The 26,256-nt window shown below is 40.7% G+C and overlaps 1 protein-coding gene across 4 annotated transcripts in view; it reads left to right on the forward strand.

Annotated features, from left to right (window-relative positions):
- The window catches only part of rtkna (rhotekin a), a 60,897-nt gene that overhangs the window by 13,652 nt on the left and 20,989 nt on the right, over positions 1-26,256 (forward strand). Inside the window, exon 1 of one of the 4 annotated variants that reach the window (XM_058374412.1) lies at positions 5,120-5,654. The exons of 2 other annotated variants lie outside the window; for them this stretch is intronic. In XM_058374412.1, coding sequence (XP_058230395.1) covers positions 5,562-5,654 — 93 coding nt within the window. In that variant the 5' untranslated portion in view covers positions 5,120-5,561. Of the gene's footprint in view, positions 1-5,119; positions 5,655-17,458; positions 17,821-26,256 lie in introns of those variants that run through there. One more of the 4 variants, XM_058374413.1, reaches the window with a different exon arrangement.

Raw genomic sequence — 26,256 nt, forward strand, 5'->3', positions numbered from 1 at the left:
TATTGCTTTCTTCCAGCTGTTCTGGAAAGGAAACATGACTAAAGCAGATCCATTAAAACACTGGCACCCGGTGATTTACTTCACTCTTCATGTGGTTTGCTGTGATCTCTGTGTGTGTGCAAGAAAGAGCATCTCAGTCTATTCAAAATGAGGACAGATGAGGGTGAAATGTCCACATGGGGGAGATATTGCACAGTCTATTGGTGGAAGCTGTGCATAAGCATTTCATCAAGAGCTGGGTTTCTCAGAGCTGTGAAGATGTTCAATGGTTTTGTAGAATTTGTCAACGTTTCCAAGTGGGTCATCTTTAGATGTGCTTTCACTGTCTCCTAAAGAGTGAATGAACATATGTCCAGTTCTCATCCAGATCAAATCAGTGGGTATAGTGAAATTCACAGCTGTAAGTGTATCTAACTCTGTCCGAGAGAGACTTTATTTTTAACGTTTTTGAGAATTGTGAGAAATGCTTTTCAGTATTTGCTAAATGTCCTGAAATAACACTGAAAAGTTTTCAGAACTTCAGAGTTTCTGTGAGTGTAAAGCTGTCTATATACATATATAAATGCTTGTATAAATATCCATGGTCTGTAATCTGTGTATTTGGATATGTTTCAAATACATGACAGAGTGATCTAGAGTGTTTTAAATGCTTTGGAAGTACTGCACCCTGGCAAGCTGCATTTGAACATTAAAGTTGAGAGAAGACACTTCAGGGGCCAGATCACATGGACTGCAGCTGACTGCGAGTTGGAGAGTCTCCAAAGGAAGCAGGAGAGAAAGAGAAGCTCAGAAAAAGGAGTGTGAAAGTGGCTGTGTTTAAGCAGGTGAGCCAAGAACCTCTTCTGAGCCAAGATCTGGAAACTGAAATATTAAACAAATATGACCTCTTCTAAAGTTCGTTATTAACTGGACTGGAGTAAACTCCATGTCAAGATAATGTTGCACAAGTTGGGGTAAATGGAAAGGGACTCTTGTTTGTGGAGCAAGACATCTGCTGACTGTACATCATCCTTCACTCTTTGCCCTCTCTCATCGCTGATGAATTTCGAGTCATCAGCGACCGAATTTCAACCTTATTTTGATCCTCATGCCTGCAGGACTAAACATTGATGTCATAAGACGAAACAGGTGTCTCCTGTGCTTAAATGATACCCCCCCCACTCCAGTTACGCCTCTAAACTTTTGAAGTGTCTGCGCTGTGTATATCTATCCAGCCGTTTTTCTATCTTGTGGCTGGGAGTTGGTTTACAGCTGGGGGTGTGTGTTTAGCAGAGGACCTTTGTAGTGGTTAGGGGCCTTTCTGAGGCCACAGCCCATCTGTTTGCTCTGCAGATGTGTACTAAATGAGCAGCAGTCCCAGGAGCACTGAACACAACATGATTATTGGTTATGTGAAAACACAGTTTATTCTTTAAATGACCCTCAATGTTCGGTGATTTACTGATCTTTTACACTTACAAATAAAAAAATGGTGTTTTCTCCATGTGTTTCTAGTCTTAAAATAGTACCAGTTAATTCCTGAGTGGTGTTCTCGCATTATTCCGTCAGTATGGCATTTTCTTGCCCCACCCTCAAAATTCCTTTCTCGTGTCACCTAAGCAGCTTTGACTTTTATCAGCCTTCGAAACTTTTTCCCTCCCTCCTGATTAGTGAAAGGAAATGCCCCCCAATATATGGTCACCCTACATCCGCTCAGAAACAATAGCCTAGCAAGCACTGTTAATCGTCCCTGAAGCAGCTCATATGACCCCCTGGCTGCCCTGTCCTATCTAACTTAAATGCACAGCTATCCTGTTATGCAACATAGCATGCTGGAAAAACGAATGGATTAGCTTATTGGTAGTGGAAATGACCTCAGAACCTGGCAGTCGACCAAAACCTCTGATTCACAACAAGAATATTCTTCAAGTGTGCGTCATGTTCGGTAACTTCCAGGACACTACCGTACTGGCAGCCGGACAGGACAACAAAGCGGCTCTAAGCAGCTCGTTTGTCCTGAAGGATGCAGACTAAGCTACGGAAAGCCACATCGTGATGGGAGGCCCGCTCGCATACCCTTCAATTTGGATAATAGCTGTTTTGCATTGCATTCACAAGGGTTATTTTGGAGACTGTGTAGTGTTTAAGGCAGTCTAAATTTGTATTCAGGCGTGATGGTGTGTCATATTGATGTATTAGATCACATTGTGTCGCATGTATACTACAAACACTAGGCATAATTGTTTAGCTAAATAGATAATAGAGAGGATTTTTTTTTATTCACAGGGCAGTACGATTTAATCTTTTTGCATAATAGTGTCAGCCCTTTTTGGACCAAGCTCTCTGTTTTGAATGGAATGATTTCTGTTGTGCATTGCAGCTCCTCTGGTTCTGTAACATTATAAGCTCTGCGCATGTCCTTGCAGGAGAGGAATGCTGAACATAATTCACTGTCCCAGGTGGTTGATTGGGTTTCACTGATGAACACAGCAGTCGAGACCCTGCGTCTGCTTTTACAAATAGAGAATACCACTCTCCTGGGGTCCTTCTTTGCTAGGCTATTTTTCTTTCCATCTCCCAAAGCATTCTAGAGAATAATAAATCTCCCACTGGGGTTCCCAGTGTGGTGTATTGCACAAGGCGGTTACAAATCTAGTGTGGGAAGAACACCGGGCTTGGAGTGTCTTAGTTTCAACACCGAGCGGATCGTGTAAGAAAACTTCATTTTTTTACAGGAATTTCATCAGAAATGCTGAATGTGAACCAACCTGGATGAGCTATCCAACAATGTCCCAAACATCTGTTAAAGTAATAACTCCCATTCATCATTTCGGGGGGAAGAATGAGCGGATGATTTGTAAATGTTTGTATCCTCAGCTTTTTTTGGTCCATTCTGATACTCGATAACTAACAATTAATGTGTGCATTTTATTTATGGTGTCCCTGTGTCTAACCCCAGATGTTTAACCTACTGCAGCCTTTATCACCTGGTTCAGGTGTGTTTAGAGCTGGAATGTAATAAAAGTCACAAGTGGACAGGCTAGTGGTCTCTCAGGACCAGACTGAAAACCTCTGAGCTCATGCACTTGGAGAGAACTCCGGAGAGCTCGACAGAATTATGTTTGCTTTCAATAAATCATGGGGAATTAAAGATTGATACATATATTGTGCTGTGTCTGCCAGGATCATTAAAAATGCATGCGTATCTGCATAGAGAAATATGATTTTTATTACAGCGCAGCACTATTACAGATCACTACTTTGTGATCGTTTGTGATTTATATTTTGGATTATAGTTATGTTTAATTATTATTTAAAATGCTAAACATTTCCAGCTTTGAATAGTGGCATATTGTGGGTCAGTGGGCCAATTTTTCAATTCAGTTCATTTGTATAGCGCTTTTAACAATGGATGTTGTCTCAAAGCAGCTTTACAGAAGTATAGAAACACAGAGAAACATTTTTTAAAGTTAAGTAACTATTTTATCCCTAATGAGCAAGCCTGAGGCGATGGTGGCGTAGAAAACCTCCCTGAGATGATATGAGGATGAAACCTTGAGAGGAACCAAACTCCGAAGGGAACCTCATCCTCATTTGGGTGAGAGTAAATAATGTGAATGTAAATGATGTCCTTTCAACAACAGCAGCCAAGGGCTCATGAGGAACTATTAGGTCAGTGTAGTTTCTGAGTTCATTATAGCTCATTGCTGTCGGATTGGCCTACGTAGAGAAATTTGACCACAATGGCAACAGAAAAGAGATGAACCCAGATTGGTCAGAATATTGTGGTTTATTTGCATATGGTATCTGTGGTATCAGTACCACAAAAGCCAGGATTACAAATACTATTAACCAGTGACATATGGCACAGCCCTGGATGACTACTGCAAGACCTGGCACTGTAGTGTTGTCTGGGCGAGACAGATGGTGTCTTTGTCTCTTCTGGTTTTACAGCTCCGGCTGCACAGTGTCGTTAGTGCATCAGTGGGGTTTCCACTTAGCTTATGGAGAATTTTACATAATTAGCCTGGTTTTGCGGTTGGTATGGGGATAATCGGACCTAAAACAGTAGTCTTTCAGGGTTTGAGTCCTTTCAGATTCACCAAGTGCTTTGTTTCATTGTATTATTAGTCTGTGTAGAGCAGATGTTATCAAAAAAATCTGTGGACATAATTCAGCTATTCAAATATTAGGCAGCAAATATTTAATCAACAGTTATATGTTGGCTGTTTATGTACTGTCCACTCAGAATCGGTTTTAGTGACCTCATCATGAAATCCATGCTTATTTTTGTTTTTAAGTATTTGAGGCTTGGAAGAAATCCAAGTTCAGCGTCCACTAAAACAGGCTCAGTAGTGATTCCCACCACTGTAACAGAAACGGAAAAATTACGTACCGCTACCGTCCACAGATCCCACTTTGAGAACCATGGCTTCTAGAGCATTTTTTTTTTTTAACCAGGGATTACTTCACAGGTGAACGAATTCCCAAGGACCAGGATCATCATGACCAAAGGAGACATGAAAATAGCACAAAGAACATATCTATATCTTTTTATATTCGTTTTTTCAAGCCACTACAGCTTTTCATTCACCGAGCGGTAGAAACATTATAGACAGAACTTTCTGTTTTTATCAAAATTGCAGTCGGATCATGTTATTAAGTATATCAATAAAACTTTTTTAGGTAGATGAATCCCTTTCCTCTAAAGTGGGCAGTTAGTTAGGCTGTGATAACTCATTAATCATCATAGCAACCTTGATGGTATAGTAGTAACATGTAGCTGTAGTAGTAATCATAATTAGTATTACCATTCTGTGATTAAAAAACAAAATTCAGTAAGGGATTGCCTGGATATACATCAGGGTGGTTCTAGAGAATAGCTGTAGCTGAATTAATAAATGGAAATCTGGACAGAGTTATAATCAGTAATATGGTTATGTGGCATTAAGTGACAGTCCCATTTGATGTATGTGCATGCTCTTAACACTTTGTAAAGTCACAAATGTGTTAGTAATCGCTTTGAATAGGGTGTTTGTGCATGGTCTGTGGTGGTCTTGTAGTTGACTGTACGTGAATGAGAGGCGGGCTCGCGCGCGCGTGTTTGTGTGTGTGTGTGCGCGCGCGCACCGTAACGCAGAGGCGAGTTCATGGCCCTGGTGTAGATACAGAGAACAGCTCTCACAGAACACGGAGCCAAGAAAAGCGACACGGAGTCTCTCTCTCCTCAGCATTTTCCACCCGTGCCAAGTGTGTGTGTTTGTGGATCGGTGTGTGTGATATGAAACGTCGCGCGCTCTCGATCGGACGTTTTTGTACGGGAGTGTGTGAAACACGCTGAAAAGCTCCAAAAGTTTGCGCGGTGTTAAGACGTCAAGCTGTCACAACACTGACCGGAAACTCGACCTTTATTTGTGTTGTAAAGCACGCGCGATTTACTGGATTTTCTATATTGAGAAGTGATTCACTGAATGAGCAACATTAAGCATGGCTCTAAGTTCAGTGTTAAAACACCGCTGAGGAAGAGGAGGAGGAGGAGACGGGCACACTACAAAACCTGCAGCTGATTGTTTCTTTAAATAATGCCGATAGAGAATCTGGACATGGAGGAGAAAATGCGCATTTTGGAGGACCTGAATATGCTGTACATCCGTCAAATTGCCCTCAGTTTACAGGTAAAGGCGCTCGCTACACACACACACTCACTCGCATTTACACTCACTCACTCTCACACACACACACACACACACACACACACACACACACACACTCACTCACTCACATTTACACGCACGCACTCACTCACTCACACACACACACACACACACACTCACTCACATTTACACGCACTCACTCACTCACTCACTCACTCACACACACACACTGTAAAAATCTGAGAGATTACCCTGTCCTGTAAACCCAGTACACTTTTTGATCTGAAATCTTTGGGTGTGAGAGCTGTTTACTGTGGTCCATATCTGATGTGGTGAAGTTTGTGGTGCTTTTTTTTACTCTGTGACAGTGGGAAAGCAATCCTGGCTACTGAAATAACTTCTTTTAACACGTTGGGTGAAATAATGCGCCACCAGAAGTGTATTTAAGTGTAAATTTATTTCTGAAGAACAGACAGAATGCAAACATGTTATTGAATTGTTATTGCTAGAGATTCTTATATGGTTATAAAACATTTTAAACACAAATTCTAAATGATTTACACATGATTATACATACCTATAGATCATATATAGCTAATTATACATGTCTATAGATCAACATATAGCCGAACATACCTATAGATACATCATATATAGCTGAAAATACCTATAGATACATCATATATAGCTGAAAATACCTATAGATACATCATATATAGCTGAAAATACCTATAGATACATCATATATAGCCGAAAATACCTACAGATACATCATATATAGCCGAACATACCTATAGATACATCATATATTGCCGAAAATACCTATAGATACATCATATATAGCTGAAAATACCTACAGATACATCATATATAGCCAAACATACCTATAGATACATCATATATAGCTGAAAATACCTATAGATACATCATATATAGCTGAAAATACCTATAGATACATCATATATAGCTGAACATACCTATAGATACATCATATATAGCCGAACATACCTACAGATACATCATATATAGCCGAACATACCTACAGATACATCATATATAGCCGAACATACCTACAGATACATCATATATAGCTGAAAATACCTATAGATACATCATATATAGCTGAAAATACCTATACATACATCATATATGGCGAAACATACCCACAGATTATCAAATAAAACACAAAAACTTAATAACAAACAATGAAACAGGTCTAATTATTTTGTTCTGTTGAGAGCCACGCCTTTTTTTATTAGTTTAAGATCCCCTTACACATTTTCTTCTGTAACCTGCAGCAGTTGTATACGAGTAATGTTCAGTATTTGTCTGCCTCACAGGGCTTTTGGGTGAAGGGAACACTATTGCCTTCCCACCTCCTTTTTTTTCACAGCCCATGCTGAGCTCACACTTTACAGCACTCTGATGTTTCCCTACAGCCTGTTCTCCACAACAAGCAGCCAGGTGGCCATCTCACTGTCTGCAAACACACACACACACACATGACCTTACATCTGTCTCACAGCAGAACTGTCTTTCCCAAATTATAGAAAGGACCTCAGTATGTCAGTGCTGACGTAGAGAACGTTCAGACCTGGTGCTGTGGCCATATTTCTTTCACATGCTCATTTAATTTACTGCAGGCTAGCAGGATTATTTGTGGTGTTTTTTATTGAAGTTAATCAGCTTTGATTCATTTAGGATGGATGCTTGAAAGAAGAAAAGCATGTGTGTGTTTATCAGGTCTTAAAGAGAAGACATAAAAGGAGCCATATGATCTTTCAGAGCTTGGATAGTGACCTGAAGTTTTTCATTTCACTGTTCAAGGATTCAGAATAAAGCCAGTCAATATCTCTCAGCGTTTATTTAGAGTCTTGAATAAAATAATCCCACATGCCACTCCTCCCACACTTGACATCTCTTTTTGTGTAAGCTTGCTGTGTAAAATCCTGAAAGAATGGATTGCTCATAGTTTAACGGGAATCCTGAAAATGACTAAAGACATGATTTTAATAAAGCATTTCACCCCAGCCTTGGGACTTAACCTTGTAACTGGATTCCTCAAATCTATTTGTTTTCCTCTGTTTCTCAATAATGTCTGGATTTTGGGCTAACACAAAATGCACAACACCGTGTGTAAGGCAATTTCCTCTCTTCCTTAAAGATGACAGAATGGTGTCTGGAATGATGTAGGAAGAGTTTGCTTTACCGTCTCAGCTGATCCTTGTTTGAACATGTCTTCCTCCAAGAGGCAACTACCTCATTGCCTTTACTACAACAGATTTCTATAACCCTCTGTCTCCCAGAGAACACTTCAGCGGTGTCAACAGCCTTTTGTTGCTGGAGTACCACAACTCCTACCCCGCTAAGTTGGGTGAGGGAACAGGAAGTGGTTGAAAAGTGTGTAATAGCTCTTGGCTGGTATGATGTCATTTTCAACTTCTCATATACATTATAGCACATATGGATTAATGTTCTGAGTTTGAATAGGTTTGACGTCATTGTCCTTGGCTGGTACATGCTTTACATTACAGGAATGATGTAGTTAATTATTAGTGTTTCTCTTGTGTTGATTCAATTCCACAGGTTGTTTTCTAGACCAGGAAGTTCACAGCATTTCCATAGATTTTCCTTACAGGAAACACACCATCCTGTCACCGTTCATGTTGGCACCTCGTGCCTATTGTCAAGGCGCCATCCATAAATTTTCATTTGTACATTTATAGCACGGCACAGCTACTTTACACCACTGAGAATTTTTCATGAAATGGTTATTTTTCTTTCCCAGAAATGTTATGTAGAGACGTTTTTAGGATGAACATCACAGAAGAAAATGTTTCCCCATTTGTTCTGAATTTTGCCATTTTGGCATGGACCACTGGCTCTGGGATACAGAGTGGCTTTATAAACATAAACAAAATATTTACTATGTATTCGCAGTGAGAGAGTCTGCGCTGTGTGTGTCCAGTTCCACACGACTGAGAGCCGTTGAGTCTTCTGAAATGTTTCTGCTGTCTTAATGTTAAAAAAGGCTCTTCTGTAATGCTCTGAATTAAAGAGAGCAACCTGAAAATGTTCCAAAAGATCTGAATTGGCTTGTCAGCAAAGGAATTGGTGATCTTGCACAATTATCTGCTGTGAAGATGAATTTTGAAAGGGCATGAGAAGACCAGCCCTCTCCTGGAGCATGGAATAATGGAGTGATCTGTTTCCCCCTAGATAACTACATTATTACTTTGTTTTCATGGTAAGTGCGAGGTGAATGGAACCGAGGAAAAAGATTAAGTACCCGTTGTTCCCTTTCAGCGTGCTAATGCTGTGAGTTAACAGTCACATGAATCAAAACCTGCTTTGACAAACAATTGCTCCATGGGAAGATTCCTGTGAGACATCAAGCAGCAGCTATTCAATAAGACACTTCGGCAAAGCTCACTGTTTTTAAGACTCTTAAGTGCAAAGGTCATTATGCACAAGCAAAGGTCATTCAGTCGACTGTTTATCTTTAGCAAGATGTAAACAGGCTCTGTGGTTACTTTGCATCGTCCACAGGAAATTCTTCTCCATCTCCACACCGATGGAAATAGTATATTAATTACCAGCTTGTTTGTTTGGGCTTTGCTCTATCCAGTTTGACGTCTTGTTTACTAGGTCTGTGTGACTGCCTCTTTGTGACCGAGTCTACTTGCTGTGAGCTCCTGGCACTTTTTGCTTGTTTGGAGGAGCGTAAGGCATGGACTGCTGGAGAAAGGAGGCATTGTGTTCAATCACCCACGCCCCTTCTTAGCCTTCTGTGCCTCTGGCCAGCGCACTGGCATGGTCAGAGTACAGACTGAAAGGACAGCCTGTGCTAAGGAACCATCCAAATGCCTCAACTCAAGCCAAGCTTCCTTTGAAAAACACCACCCAGGAGCCAGGGTGTTGGAGACCACATCCCTCCCTCCGTCTGGCCCCCTTACCCAAACCTGGCACAACCGGATCAATCTACCATACTCTCACTAGTAGCCTTATTTAGGGCACTGACTGTAAGGAAAAGCTAGTGAATTTCATGGCAGTTTAAATGTACAGGCTACCTCAAGGTCTTACAAGTTTCCTGTCTCACTGAAGTAGCACCTTTATCCCAAGTCATTTGTCAAATTTACAGCTTCCAGGTCTGATCAGCCTTATACATACCATAGAAGGCAAACATGATGAAATATGGACCTGTCAAAACCTGTCATAAAATCCATCCCCTGAAAATACTGCAGCTTGGTGTTACAATGTATACAAGGCTCATATTTCTTACCATTTGTGGAAACATAAGTCTAGTCATTTAGGTGCTGCATTAGTGTAAAGACAGATGTTTTGTACATGCTATTACTTGACTGTGCAAAGGGTGTAGATGATTTTCTTTTTATTCTGACCATACCTAGACAGATGTTCTTTCTTCAGAGGAACATATGCAACTTTATTTGTTTACAAATACTAAACATTTTGTGCTGAGCGAAATGACATGGGCGGATTGTATACCGACCTACCCCTCTCTAGTCTAGATGTTTCTTTACTCATCAGCTGTGTAATTGAATTGCGTCTTGCAGTGAAGCTGGAACAAAACAGCAGGAGTGTTTTCTTAACACTAGCCTAACGGATTTCCTCACCTCAGACTCTCGAGAGGAGGGGTGGTGCTGGAATATGGGAATTCCAAGAGACTCTTGCAACACTTGTGCTATTTGATCATCTTTAGCATTGTCACTGTATCTCCAGATTGCTCCACAGAGGGATGATGATTAGAGTGTGGAGTCTGTGTTTTCACAGATAAGGAAGAGAAGAGAAGCCCTCCTCAACCTAGTACTCCTTAGATTATGGGTCATGGCCTGTCTGAATGCTCATTCTCACTTCATTTGTTTAAATGTGTAGAATGGTAGCTGTACTGATTCGGAGGTTGTGAGTTTGAATCCCAGCACCACCAAGACCTTGAGCAAGGGCCTTAACCCTTAAACTGTTTGGTTGTATAAATGCTCTGGATTAGGTCTGCCAAATGCCATAAATGTAAATGGAAAAATAGTGTATGTAAAATTCTTCACATACACTACATTGCCAAAAGTTCTGGGACACCCAAAAGGGCTTGGCCCCTTATTTCCAGTGAAAGGAACTCTTAATGCTTCAGCATACCAAGACATTTTGGACAATTTCATGCTCCCAAATTTGTGGGAACAGTTTTGTGATAACCCCTTCCTGTTCCAACATGACTGCACACCAGTGCACAAAACAAGGTCCATAAAGACATGGATGAGCGAGTTTGGTGTGGAGGAACTTCAGAGTCCTTCAACCTGATAGAACACCTTTGGGATAAATTAGGAGACTGCATCAACATCAGTGCCTGACCTCACAAATGCACTTCTAGAGGAATGGTCAAAAATTCCCATAAACACACTCCTAAACCTTGTGGAAATCCTTCCCAGAAGAGTTGAAGCTGTTATATCCTTTCCAGAAAAGTGGAAGCTGCAAAGGGCGGGCCAACTCCATCTTACATTCAGCATTTACAAATAAATTACGTGGTGCTAAAAATCTAATGTGAGCTTTGAACGATCAGCTTCAAATCATATAAGCACGAGTTCCTGAAATCTAGTGTACAGATTATGTTGGACAAATTGCTTATTTATTTCATCAGCATGAACTAATTTATTAAACATTCAATTTTTCATATTAATGACTTATTAAAAACAAATAAGATAAAATAGCTGGTACATCAGGATGGAGAGTTAGTTCAAGGCAGCCAACACGCTGCAGTGACGGGGTTGCATCAGCGTAAAGGAAACATTTGTAAATGTGTCAGATTTTATTATATCACTCGGTCTATGAGAACATTTACACGCAATGTTATTAAAGTATTGATTAATGAGGCACATGAGGTTGTTATATTGAGATTCATTAGAATGATAGTTGGAACTGGATATCAATCATAATTTCATTTCTAACCATTTACAGATGTAAGAATGTATATTCCTTATTGTACCAGGCTATATTACTCTTCCGCTCGATAGACAACACTATCAGATTACACACTGCCCCCTTTATTACAATGAAATTTATGTTCCTGTTTCAAAACCCCACTATTACCCAATAGTTCACTTTTCATCAGCGGAGCTGCAGGTCAGTGTGTTCTGACCAGCAGCTCAGTCATCTTTCAGTACTTGCAAGATTGATGTGCTTCATCCCAGTGCTTCATGTCTTGCATTATCACTAAATGGTTCCATTAGATTTATAAGCTTCCTTAGAGTAACTGCATTTCCCCTGGGCACGCCTAAGCTGCGTCAGCTTTTCAGCCCCATTGATCCTGCTTCTGCCGGTGGTGTTATGGTTCTCAGAGCATGGAGGCTCCTGAAAAGAACTTTTCCCATTTCCACCTGGTGAAGTCAGTGGAATCACCTCTTAGTGTCATTTGCCTCATAATTGTTTCATTTTAAGGGTTGGTCCCACTTAAAGCTGGCTCGAATTTAACTTTGAGACTGAGGTGTATCGAGTTACACGGATTGCGTCATGCTGTGAAGCCCTGTTGTTTAGGGTGACGTAGGGGAATTTTAAGCATGCCCTTTGGTCCACCGCTGTGTGGCCAATAATGTGTGAGGTGTTAAAATAGTAGTTGAAATAAGAGCTTTAGTGTACTCTTGGGTGCAGATAGCCATCATCCATCACACAAGGCAGAATTCTACCTAAGGTATTTTATGTTCAAAAACGTTTTAGAGGATTGATATATTTGCTAGTGTTGCTGATGGTATGTCTTTTCTACAACAAAACAAATCTGTAAAAGATAGAGGACAACAGCAGAGCAGTACAGCTTTGTAATGGAAGACAACAAATCCTTCTCTTTAGTGTGAAATATTTTTTGTGTGTGATCATTGCATCATTTCACTGCTCTGGTGTTTTTCATGGTGTTAATAGTGGCATTTAAGATACGAGTGTTATTCACTGACCAGACATAACATTATGACTACCTGCCTAATATTGTTTTGGTCCCCCTTTTGCTGCCAAAACAGCCCTGACCAGTCATGCACTGTGTATTCTGACACCTTTCTATCAGAACCAGCATTAACTTCTTCAGCAATTTGAGCAACAGTAGCTCGTCTGTTGGATCGGATCACACGGGCCAGCCTTCACTCCCCACGTGTATCAATGAGCCTTGGCCGCCCATGACCCTGTTGCCAGTTCACCACTATTCCTTCTTTGGACCACTTTTGATAGATACTGACCACTGCAGACCGGGAACACCCCACAAGAGCTGCAGTTTTGGAGATGCTCTGATCCAGTTGTCTAGCCATCACAATCTGGCCCTTGTTAAACTCGCTCAAATCCTTACGCTTGCCAGTTTTTCCTGCTTCTAACACATCAACTTTAAGGATAAAATGTTCAATTACAATCATGAGCACATTGAGAACATATGAAACTCTGCACAGTAACCCAAGCTCATGATGTTTCTGTAATACAAAAATCAAATTTCCTCAAAATCAATTTTCTGTTTAAAAACACTTTTATTGAACCCATTAGTTGATTGATTGAACAACACTCTTATTGCCTAATGGTTATTCTTTTGCTATTAGCTGTGAGGGCTTGCAAGTTCCTTCTGTTACAACAAACACACTCAAGTGTTGCTTTATCACTGTGGAGACTCTGTGAAGTGAAATGGGAAGCTCCACCTCATAAGAGAATGTTTTGATGCAATTAATAAATCATTTAAACCATTAGCTTGGTTTATATTCCGAGCTGATGATTTCTACATAATGCACATGGGTAATCTATCGATCAGTCTTAACATTCCACGGCTACTTTAGAAGTAATTAGCTTCGGATGCATTACGTCATGGTCATGGTCACTTATGACCTAGCTGATTAGCAGCGAAAACACATTTCCTGTTTGAAAACCATAAACTTTGATAGCCATTAATATAAAAACTACAAGCAGCCCCAAACAGTGCAATCGTTCGGATTGTTTTGTGAGGCAAATACGTCTGTGGAGCATACATCTGATGCTTACATCAAGGAAGGAAGCGAGGTCTCAAGACTGACCGCTTTAGGAAAGGAAACAGGATTTTGTTTGTTTAGAAAATGGGCTGTTTTCATACAGTGAGCAATTAAATAGCACAGAAACAGTTAGATGTATGATCACTGTACATGCATTCTGATGAAATGTTGAAGATGTATTGTAGGTAGTCACTCTTACATTAGTGTTAGTGTACATATCTTCAATACATGTCTCTTCTTTTTGCTCAGGATTCTACTGTTTTAATCTGATTGACCCCAGGATATGTACACACTTATTTGTATATACACATACATACACACACACACACCAATCAGGCATAACATTATGCACACTGACAGGTGAAGTGAATAACACTTCACTGCATTAGTAATGCTGCTATACAAATAAGTGTGTACATATCCTGGGGTCAATCAGATTAAAACATACTGTATATATATATTTATTATATATATTATATTTTATTATATAAAATATTATATTTATATATATATATATATAATATATATATATATTTTATATATATATATATATATATATATATATATATATATATATATATATATATATTTTATATATATATATATATATATATATATATATATATATATATATATATATATATATATAAATATCTCTTGGAAGACTGGTCCAGTGTAGTTTCAGAGAATTGTAAAACCCTGAAACAGGATACAGAGGCAATCAATGGTGTCAATACTGTGTAACACTACTATTGTGTCTTTGAAATGACATCATCATTACATGTCTATAAAAGACTATAAAGAAACAACATACTGCACCTTTAAGATAAATGACTAGGAATAATGTGTTTCGTTTATACTCATTCTGCACCTTTAACATTCTCTCTCTCAATCTCTCTCTCTCTCCCTCCCCCCATTGCATTTTTGCCCATGTCATGCTTCACAGCTATGTGTGCAGCTGTTCATTGCTAGATCCTATTACTGCACCGATGGGGATTCTTAGAAACCCACGCTGTAAATGCTGTAGATGTGATTTTACAGGACCTGAGAGAAAACAGGCTCTAGGTATATCTATGGGTTTTTTTTTTTATTGGGCTGAGATGGGTGGAACCTGTAATACCTTGCCAAATCATCCCACTGATTTTGACCATTTAATCCAGTGTTTTATCTTTTAACAGATTTGTGGAAAGTACCCTATTCCTTTCTGTGCCATCTTTTATTTTCTTGTATGTTTTTTTTTTTTTAACAGCTCACCCACACTACACAAAACGCCTCTCTTTCACCTATGCTCCCTTTCTCCCACTCTCATAATTTTTCTCTCCAAGCCCATAACAGAACTGCAGTGGTTTACCTATCCACGGTTCGATTGTATTTAGTGCCCTGTTTCAAAATAGCACAATGCAGGTTTTCTGACATGGATTCTAATTGAATAATACTCTCCATTACCCACTACCTCCTGCACTGCCATATCTATTTGAGATGCATCTCTCGAATGCTGGCATGCTTTGCTGTTTTTCCACCAGGCTGAATAGTGCCCACTGTTCGTCCTGGCACAGCATATTAGAGGCATCTTAATCTTTGTATGAATGTGTCAGCGCCTTGGCAGCCTCCATTCTCCAGCTGCCCACCTGATCAAACACTCGAGAGGTGGCCTGTGATTAAACCAGATCAAAAATCCGCATAAGAGGCTGTTGTTTTTATAGGCGGCACACTCTTGGATGCATCAGATCTGCTTTATGTATTATTTGCCATTAAGAATTAATGGAGTATTAAATGTAAAAGAGCTCATTGATCATGTACACCGAAGTGAATAACACTGATTATCTCCTCATCATGGCACCTGTTAGTGGGTGGGATATATTAGAGAGCAAGTGAACATTTTGTCCTCAAAGTTGATGTGTTAGAAGCAGGAAAAATGGACAAGCGTAAGGATTTGAGCGAGTTTGATGAAGGGCCAAATTGTGATGGCTAGATGACTGGATCAGAGCATCTCCAAAACTGCAGCTCTTGTGGGGTGTTCCTGGTCTGCAGTGGTCACTATCTATCAAAAGTGGTCCAAAGCATGAACATTTGGTGAACCAACGACAGGGTCATGGGCGGCCAAGGCTCATTGATACACGTGGGGAGTGAAGACTGGCCCGTGTGATCCGATCCAACAGATGAGCTACTGTTGCTCAGATTGCTGAAGTTAATGCTGGTTCTGATAGAAAGGTGTCAATAGACAGTGCATGATGGGTCAGGGTTGTTTTGGCAGCAAAAGGGGGACCAACACAGTATTAGGCAGGTGGTCATGATGTTATGCCTGATCAGTGTACATCTACTGTCTTGTTTTACTTACAATAAAATACTTAATTGTAATGAAATGTGTTATCCAGGTAATGCATCATTACTCCCAGTCAATTTAATGTCAATTCCATGTCATCTTATCCTCACATCCAAGCTGAATTGAAGTCAGATCTATCTTGCAGTAGGCTGTAGGAGTTTCATTTCCTTAGTCTGCTTACATGTCAGAGAACACAAGATGCATGCATTGAGTTTATGTAGTTCAACCACCAGGACTCGTGCTAAGACAGATCACTAGTGTCCTGACCTTCTTACGCATACAACCACATCACTCTTGCTATTGTAAGTGTAGTGATGCAATTAATCCTCAAGCATCTGAAACCGTATTGGAATGTAGTGTCTCTCTCTCTCTCTCTCTCTCACTGACACACACTCACTTTTGGTTTTATTATATTTGCGACACCTTCCTAGACTGATCGAAAATGGATGGATAAATGGAAAGATTTATGGATAGATGCTTGGACAGATTTATGGATGGCTGGTAGTGGTTGGATAGATGGAAGGATGGAAAGAATGATGAATAGATGGTCGGATAGATTTACGCTACTAAATCTTGGTTGTGGACGGATGGAAAGACAGATACAGATGGATAGAGATGGATGGTTGGATGGAGGGATACATGGATGAAAAGATGTTTATGTATGGGTGGATAGATGGATAATGGAACAGTGGATGGATAGAAGGATGATTTGGATGGGAGGGAGAGAGACAGAGAGAGACATGGACGAGATGATGAAGGATAATGAACGATGAAGATGATGAAGGACGAGATGATTGAAGGATGATTTGGATGGGAGAGAGAGAGATAGACGAGATGATGATGAAGGATGATGAATGGCGAGATGATGGAAGGATGATTTGGATGGGAGGGAGAGAGACAGAGACCGACCGAGAGGGAGAGAGAGAGAGAGAGATATGTACGAGATGATGATGAAGGATGAAGATGATGAAGGACGAGATGATTGAAGGATGATTTGGATGGGAGAGAGAGAGATAGACGAGATGATGATGAATGGCGAGATGATGGAAGGATGATTTGGATGGGAGGGAGAGAGACAGAGACCGACCGAGAGGGAGAGAGAGAGAGAGAGAGAGATATGGACGAGATGATGATGAAGGATGAAGATGATGAAGGACGAGATGATTGAAGGATGATTTGGATGGGAGAGAGAGAGATAGACGAGATGATGATGAATGGCGAGATGATGGAAGGATGATTTGGATGGGAGGGAGAGAGAGAGAGAGATATGGACGAGATGATGATGAAGGATGAAGATGATGAAGGATGATAAAAGATGAGATGATTGAAGGATGATTTGGATGGGAGGGGGAGAGACAGAGAGGGAGAGATGGAGAGAGAGAGAGATGGACGAGATGATGCTGAAGGATGATGAAGGATGAAGATGATATAAGGATGATTTAGATGGGAGGGAGAGTGACACAGATAGAGAGAGAGAGAGAGAGAGAGATGGACGAGGTGATGCTTCAGCACCTGTGGCACACATGCCTTTCCACAGCCTGAAGTGAAAACTAATGCTGAGGAGAGAGACCGAGTCCTGCATTAAGGCGAGCCCACGCCTCCTCTCTGGCCACGCTGGTTGGCTCGAAGCGGCTTGGCAAGCTGAGAGAAGGACCGGACTTAACCGGGCTGGACTGAGATGTCGTCCATATGTCCATCTTCCGGACACTTTTCGATCTCGTGCCGGTTTATCGGGGACGCGTCACTGGCTGAGGCGCACACGCTTAATGGGCTTTTTGGCGCGAGCGTGTGATAGTATTGCGCAATCGGCGTGATTCGGGACTTTTCTGCCTCATCTCACAGCGACATGAATAACTCGAAGAATCAACGAGTAAGTTTCTGGTCGAACTTGCCGCATTAGTCTGCGGACGTAACTGGTTAGAGAAATGAAGCTTTGTGTCTGTTAAACGGGTTTATGTAAAGATGTTTACCTCAGCAGGCTGTATGCTAAACGCTAGCGGCAGTTCAATAGCTCGAGTGCTGCATGCACGCGCACCCTATCAAAAACACAGTGTCGTATAGAGTCACGCGAAGGTCAGTGAGCTGCACCGTTTCTCATATTTATTATATATTGATGTCCACGTGCTTTAATGTAATTCTGCCTGATGCGCATTAACCTATTAACATGCGCTGTAGCTTGTCGCATGATGGATTGAACAATGTCACGTGGGTCTAAATGATAAACAGATTTTCTTTAAAAAAAAAAAAAGGTCCCTTTTCACTAGAAAGCATTCATTAGACACATTAGGGGGAAAAAAGTTAAGTTATAGAAAATAAATCTGCTTTTTCTACCTGCAGACCTTCACATCTGCATTACTGTAAAGTCCATTATCTCCATTTTTTCACAAATAAGCTGGAGACTGAATAAGGTTTAGTCATTCATTTTTACTGAACTGTACATCATTAGGAATTTTGCATCCTTATGAATTGTGATTGGCGTACGAGATGGAGCGTCTGTTTTTGTCTCCCAGAATGAAAATGGTGAATATGTAAAAAGACATGCTCGATGCTTTTGCTCAATCGGGGCTGCACATGCTTGAAACGTTTAATTCGCAATACCAGCAACTGAGCTTTGGGTATCTATTGATGCTTGAAGTTTTCCCCTTTAACATTTCCTCCCATTTTTGATCATATTTCATTTTTTTCATGTTCAGAATGTGCCACGATCCTGCCCGGTCCTGGTCATCTTGTTATTCATTGATAATTCAGATAGAATAGGGTATGGCAAACCAACTGCTGTGTATCTCATGCAGTGTGGGCTTTTTTATATACACTATATTGCCAAAAGTTTTGGGACACCCCTCCAAATCAGTGAATTCAGTTGTTGTTTTTCAGGGGTTGGGATTGACCCATTAGTTCCAGTGAAAGGAACTCTTAATGCTTCAGCATACCAAGACATTTTGGCCAATTTCATGCTCCCAACTTTGTGGGAACAGTTTGGGGATGACCCCTTCCTGTTCCAATATGACTGCTCACCAGTGCACAAAGTAAGGTCCATAAAGACATGGATGAGTGAGTTTGGTGTGGAGGAACTTCACAGAGTCCTGACCTCGGCCTGATAAACACCTTTGGGATGAATTGGTATGGCTGACCTACCGGGGTGTCCCAAAACTTTTTTTGCAATATCGTGTATATACACAAGTACCTCAGTTCCTCAGTGATGACCATTAGGCTTTAACTGAAACTCGAACCCAAACCTTTAATCATTCTCTTCCAAATAATGAGAGTGTGTTCTGATCCTGTTAAATATTTGGCAGACTGAACCTGTTAACCTAAACCCAGAGAACGCGTATTCACACTTTTGCACATTTTGACTCCCGAAGCAACAGTTTTTATTCCAAACAAATCAATAGATAGGCTATTAATTCATAAAGCATGTCAGCTTGTATTTGCTGTCTTTATTTCATGCTGTTATTGATCATGCTTCCTTTAGTGGCGTTAATAACTGCTAGGAGGAGAGCATCATGCTGCTGTTTTTTCGTTTGGTTTTTTCACATATGCCTCAGATTTGCTTGTAAATGTTTTCGTACACCATTAATGAAAAGGGATCTAAATGGATCTGGCTCTTTAAATGCAATGTATAGAGCTAAGGAAGATTAGAGGACATTTTGTTCTTGGGTCTTTTCTCCCAGTCTCACCTGAAAGGCCCGAGACCTTGTTTTATCAAGGACAAATCTTGTCATTGTATGATGTGGCACAGCTGGAAAATCTGGGTCACGTCTATGGCCAATTGAGATCGTTCTTCTCTAAGAGCATGATGGAGGGTGACACTCTCTCTCTCTCTCTCTCTCTCTCTCTCTCTCTCATCGTTTCACTGAGTGTGTGCTTGACAGGTGCATGTCAAAATGAAGAGGAGAGGAACACACCGTGTTCCCAAAAGCCTAACCGTGCTGCTGTGTGTCTCAGTTCTGCTATTAGACCCGCATGTCCTTTCACGTCCATCCTCTCCAGAGGAGTTGCTTTGCTGACCATACAGACTTGCTTAGCCTAGAGTCTGCACTTTTTGCCTGTACAGACCACAAAATGGCAGAATGCATACTGTGTGTGTATAGTGCAGCAGGAGAGAGAGACTGAAAGAGCAATTCTGTGTCACAGACTCTGAGGGACGAGACCACAACCCCGGAGATTTGCTCCATGAGGCGGTCACGCCTGATCCGGTGCAAAGCACAAGAAGTTTCTTCCTTACACTGCATGGAATGGAATTAGAGAAAGAGAGATTGAGATCATGACTTTTACAGGCCTGCTGGGTAATGTGCTAGATTAGATGACTAAAGTTGGCAACAGATTTTTATATAGGGCTTGAGAATCCACATCACGTTATGCTGCATTATGGGATTGTGCCATATGTCTTCTAGATCAAGCAGATACTCTATAGGGTGTCTTTTACTTTGCTTTTCACTTGCTCACTACATTTTCCTCAGGCAATGTGCCGATCCAAAATCACAGATATTTGCAAACTTGATTCAATTTCTAAGTACGATCATTCCTCACATCCTGCATTTAAGCAACACACAGGTCTTAACGTATCTGTCAAAGCATTCATCAGGCTAAATATATTTATCTACACGCTTATGTAAAGCTACAGAGTGAAGAGAAATAAGTTGAATTTGAATGCATTTACTAAATTAAATTAAAATAGCAGGAGGATGCTCTCATGAATTTGAGATACTTCTCGAAGCTGTTTTTTACGACGACCAGGCATTACATTATGACCACCTGCCTAATATTGTGTTGGTCCTCCTTTTTTGGTCCAGCCCTGACCCTTCATGCACTGTGTATTCTGACACCTTTCTATCAGAACCAGCATTAACTTCTTCAGCAATCTGAGCAACAGTAGCTCGTCTGTTAGATCGGATCACACGGACCAGCCTTCGCTCCCCACGTGCATCAGTGAGCCTTGGCCACCCATGACCCTGTCGCTGGTTCACCACTGTTCATGCCTTGGACCACTTTTGATAGATACTGACCACTGCAGACCGGGAACACCCCACAAGAGCTGCAGTTTTGGAGATGCTCTGATCCAGTTGTCTAGCAATCACAATTTGGCCTTCATCAAACTCGCTCAAATCCTTACGCTTGTCCATTTTTCCTGCTTCTAACACAAAATATTCACTTGCTGCCTAATATATCCCACCCACTAACAGGTGCCATGATGAGGAGATAATCAGTCTTGTTCACTTCACCTCTCACTGGTCATAATGTTATGCCTGATCAGTATATATAAAGCTACAGAGTGAATTTGAATGCATATATTTAGCTTAAATAGCACGGAGATGCTCTTATAAATTTAGAGACACTTCTCAAAGCTGTTGTTATTCAAATTCAAGGCATTCGATGTCTGCATCACCTCAGAGACCTTGTTTCCTTTGTTTTGCTCCGAACAGGAAAACAGAAATGATATGCCATTGTCATGTGTTTTCACTACCCTGTCTGTATTCATAGTGGATTTTCAGTCTGGACGTCAAAGGCTTGAATTAAATACTAAAGGCTGTGGTTTGTTTGAAGTGAGTGTATGTTTACAGCCAACACAACTAGGCTAGTTTGCTAGTTCAGCCACGTTACTGAACTTTCTGATTAATGGGATAAACGGGAACGCTGCTGATCGATGAGGGTCTGTTAGGTCTGGTTTGGATAACGCTTTGTGGCTTTTCTCTTCAGTGCTTAAAAAAAAAAAAGACACGCTCGCCAAAATAAGCCTATATAAATCCCATAATACTTTTGCGGTAAGGAGATTTGACTTGTCAAACAGCATCAGATGACAGGAGGAAGACAAGCTTTCATGCTTTTTTTCCATGGCTTCGGATGGAAGAACAGATGCAGTCGACATGGTCCAAAGAGTTTCTGTGTGGCTGAGGAACATTGGGATTCATTAAGCATGCAGAGCAACGGCATTTTCCACAAATTTAACAGCATGCCGTAAAATGTAGCTGACGTGAGAAGTGCTTCTACCGAGTTTGACAACCGAATCTCACCTCAGTTGTGGATCATACTGGGAAAATTAATTTGGTTTCAACATGAAACCTCAGACTCCGCAGCAGACTGTGACGAGGAACGACGTGGAAGGTCTAATCAGTGTGTTTTTGTAGGATCGAATTTGTTAAAGGATGCAGCAAGTGGCAGTTTCAGATGTTCTAGCATTAAAAAAAAAAGAGAATATTTTGGTGAGAACATCGGTAAATGTATTTCTTTGTAGATGTTTACACTTTACTCTTTGAAAGTTCATGTTCTCCCCACATCTTTGTGGTTTTTCTAAAGATTCCCTGGTCTTCCTTTTTTATTTTTCACCTCTTCATATATATACCCACAGGCTGAAAGAGTAGTGTGAATGAACCATTTTGGGTTCAAAAAGGTCTTTGTGTCCCCTAGAGAACACAGCTGTGTATGAGAGAGGTCAGCCCTGCATTCTCTCTCTCTCTCGCACACACACACACACACACGCGCACAGATGTACCAGTTACTTCCTGAATACTGTTCCAAGGACAGCGGCCTTAAACACAGGGCTGTAATGGATGAAACTGCTAGAAATAGCGTGTTGAATGATGAAAAGCTTTAGACTGTTCAGGGTCAATATTAATGTGAACACCAGCTGCTAGAATTTAGCATGTGTGTGTGTTTGGTATGTGGCATTTCTGACAAAATGGGGTTTCCAGAACTCTGTGTTTAGATGCACCTAAGAATCACGTTTTCTTTTTCCCAGATAAATTCCCAGGGAGATTGTTCCAGGAAGGATGGCTGTATGGCAGCGGTATACATTTCAAATACCTTGGCATGCACGTACACACACACACACACACACACACAGACACACACACCTGATGATTCCCACTGCCCTGGGGGTTCCCAGAAACAATAACAGAAGAGCTTCACGGTCTGCGGTCAGCAGCTTGTAACCAAAGTTGCCTACACCTGACATAATGACCAGCAAAGAGCACAGGGTGAAGCTGTGACCAGAACAACTGTCGTTCTGACCGCATGCTCTCAAATCCACATGACTTACTAAATGAAGATGGTGAGAAATAATTGGTTTAGAGTGATTTATAGGGAATATGATATCTAACAGGTATTTCAGCACTGGAGTGGTTATCTTCTTATTTATTTATTTATTTATTTAACATGTTTTTCTGCTGTTATTACTTTCATTAAATGGCTGTTCATACCTTAAGAGCTGTGTGTATACTTAAGACCAGCAATTTTTATGCACTAGTAGGTGTGGGTGTCACAAGAGTGCCTTGAACTTCATGGTTCATTTCATGGTGTCAGAACATCAGTTCCAGCAGTTAGGGAGGTCTGTATAAACCTCTCTTGTTTCTATAAAAATCTATAAGAGGGCCGTTCTGGATTGAATGGCAGTGACCATGAGAAACCCCCAGGGTGTTCATTACTGTTACTTTTGGATCCATTTTCTGTGCCTGGTGTAGCAAGATCAGTCCAACTCGGAGAAGGAGAGAAATATCTCACCGGTGCTGTCTTTTATTATTATTATTATTATGGAAACAATAGTGTATTCGAACAAATCTGTGGTTTGAATTATAGCCCGAACCACTGGCATTATATATATATATATAATGATATAATATATATATATAATGATATAATATATATATATATATATATATATATATATATATATATATATATATATATAATGATATAATATATATATATATATATATGTTATTATAGAAAATGACCAATCGCACAATAGACATTTGCACTCACCAGCCACTTTAATAGGATAGTGCAATACATAATCATACATCAAAAATCATAATAGAAAAAGCTGATCTCCGTGACTCTTTAGAGTTTAGACGGAATGGTGCAAACAAATAAAGAAAAAGCATCCACTAAGCTGCAGTTCTGTGGGAGGAAAAACACTGTGGATGAGAGAGGTCAGAGGAGAACGGCCAGACTGATTCAAGCTCACAGGAAGTCTATGGTAGCACAAATAACTGCTCTTTACAACCATGCTATAAAGGCATGTAGAAAACAGCCTTGTGGTGGATGAGCTACAACAGCAGATGATCACATTGGCTTCTACTCCTGTCAGCAAGCTGCACTGGGACAAAATCACCAAAACTGGACAGTTGAGGATCGGAAAAATGTCGCCTGGACGTTTTCCAGCCTTCTGGTGACTGGATACGATGAGACTGTGCCCTGAATCTGAGTCATATGTCAGTGGCGGAAATATTGCTATCATGCTCGCATCCTTATCTCCAAGCAGGATAATACAGGAAATTATCGTGGTTTGCTGTCTGTGTCTGATTCAGTGACTTAAATAGATGCACTGTGTGAGACCTTTAGGTCAGTCCTTGTCCTTTTTTGGGTCTTGCTTCTCCCTGTGCCAGCCTTCATGTGGTTGACATTCCTAAATTATATGTGCGTTTAAGAAATACTTCTTGGCGGTAGGAACTGGCATACATCTCTCTCTATCCCTCACGTCTGTCGCTGTTCATTAGTTTCCATTTTTGTAATAATAGCCTGTAGAATGAACAGTAAATATGTCTGCTCTATTTCTTTGTGTATTGTGTTAATGCCACTGCTGTGTGTTCTCTGTGCTCTGTTCTCTCTCATCTTTTCCCTCTCTGCCTCTTGTTTGTCCTTTCTCTCGTTCTCTCTCTGTCTGCGGTTTGTTCTCAGAGCATCAGTGTAGCCGCTGGGAAATAAAAGGTGCAGCTGGACAGGGGGGTGTGTGTGTGTGTGTGTGTGTGTGTGTGTGTGTGTGTGTGTGTAATATGTAATCTGTTGAGCCATCCCTTTTCTCTGAGTGTGTGAATGCATGGGATGATGTGTGTGTGTGTGTGTGTGTGTGTGTGTGAGAGAGAGAGATTGTGTGTGTATGGTTGTGTGTGTGTGTGCTCTTGCTTTACACACAGAAGGCATCGTTTTCATCTAAATGCATTAATTCCTGCACACAGCCATCATCGATCACAGAACAGCTGATATCTCCACACTACAATCCATTAGTAACTGTATCCGTCATGATAAATCGAGCACCAGCATCAGTGTGCATGTGGAACACAATACACATGACCTACAGAGAAAACGGTCACGTTATTATTTATTTTTTTTATTAATTTATCAGTAAACAAATACAGTCAATATTCTGAGGTACATTCTTTACCATCTCTCAATGAAGATATGCATGCATCATGTAAACCATTGATGATACAATTTCAAGAAGCATCCATTATTGTGTGTTTGTTGGATGTGCGTGTGCAGATGAGATGTGCTTTATACAGATGAGTAAGACTGCTTCAGAAATGCTTTTGGTGCATGTTGGCCTTTAACTATTCCCAGCACTCATCCTTCTTCTCGAATCCTTTATCTAATAAGAAGTGGTGCAGTATTTGTTTCGAGCACAGGCAACATAGATAAGTCTCCTACCAATGTCTGATAAAATGCTGGATTGGATATTATAGAAAAAAGATCAACAAATCTAGTATGATACTGTCACAAATCATGTTATATATGTGCTTCAATAATACACCGATCATGCATAACATTATGACCACCTGCTATATACTGTGTTGGTCTTCCTTTTTGCTGCCAAAACAGCCCTGACCCATCATGCACTGAGTATTCTGACACCTTTCTATCAGAACCAGCATTAACTTCAACAGTAGCTCGTCTGTTGGATCGGATCACACGGGCCAGCCTTCTCTCACCACGTGCATCAATGAGCCTTAGCCACCCAGTAGCCAGTTCACCACTGTTCCTTCCTTAGGACCATTTTTGATAGATACTGACCACTGCAGACCAGGAACACCCCACAAGAGCTGCAGTTTTGGAGATGCTCTGATCCAGTCGTCTAGCCATCACAATCTGGCCCTCGTCAAACTCGCTCAAATGCTTACGCTTGCCCATTTTTCCTGCTTCTAACACATCCACTTTGAGGACAAAATGTACGCTTGCTCTCTAATATATCCTCCCTCCACTAACAGGTGCCATGATGAGGAGATCATCAGTGTTATTCACTTCACCTGCCACTCGTCATAATGTTATGCCTGATTGATTCATCTTTGAAGATAAAGCAGACAGAAGTGCGCTCTTTCTTTTGCACACTCAGCTAAATTATCTCTCTTTATCTATCTATATATACTGAGGATTTGCCTAAATGAGGCACCACAGCAGTATAGTGAACACAATCTTGGTTAGAGAGAGAGAGTGTGTGTATGTGTGTGTGTGGCTACTAGAGGAAGATTAATAGTGGAAAGTGTGGTTTCTGTCACTGTAGTAAAGGCTCTGTTTAGGCAATGTGTAAGATTCT

Source organism: Hemibagrus wyckioides, linkage group LG22, assembly GCF_019097595.1.
Source record: "Hemibagrus wyckioides isolate EC202008001 linkage group LG22, SWU_Hwy_1.0, whole genome shotgun sequence".
NCBI classification, from domain to species: Eukaryota; Metazoa; Chordata; class Actinopteri; order Siluriformes; family Bagridae; genus Hemibagrus; species Hemibagrus wyckioides.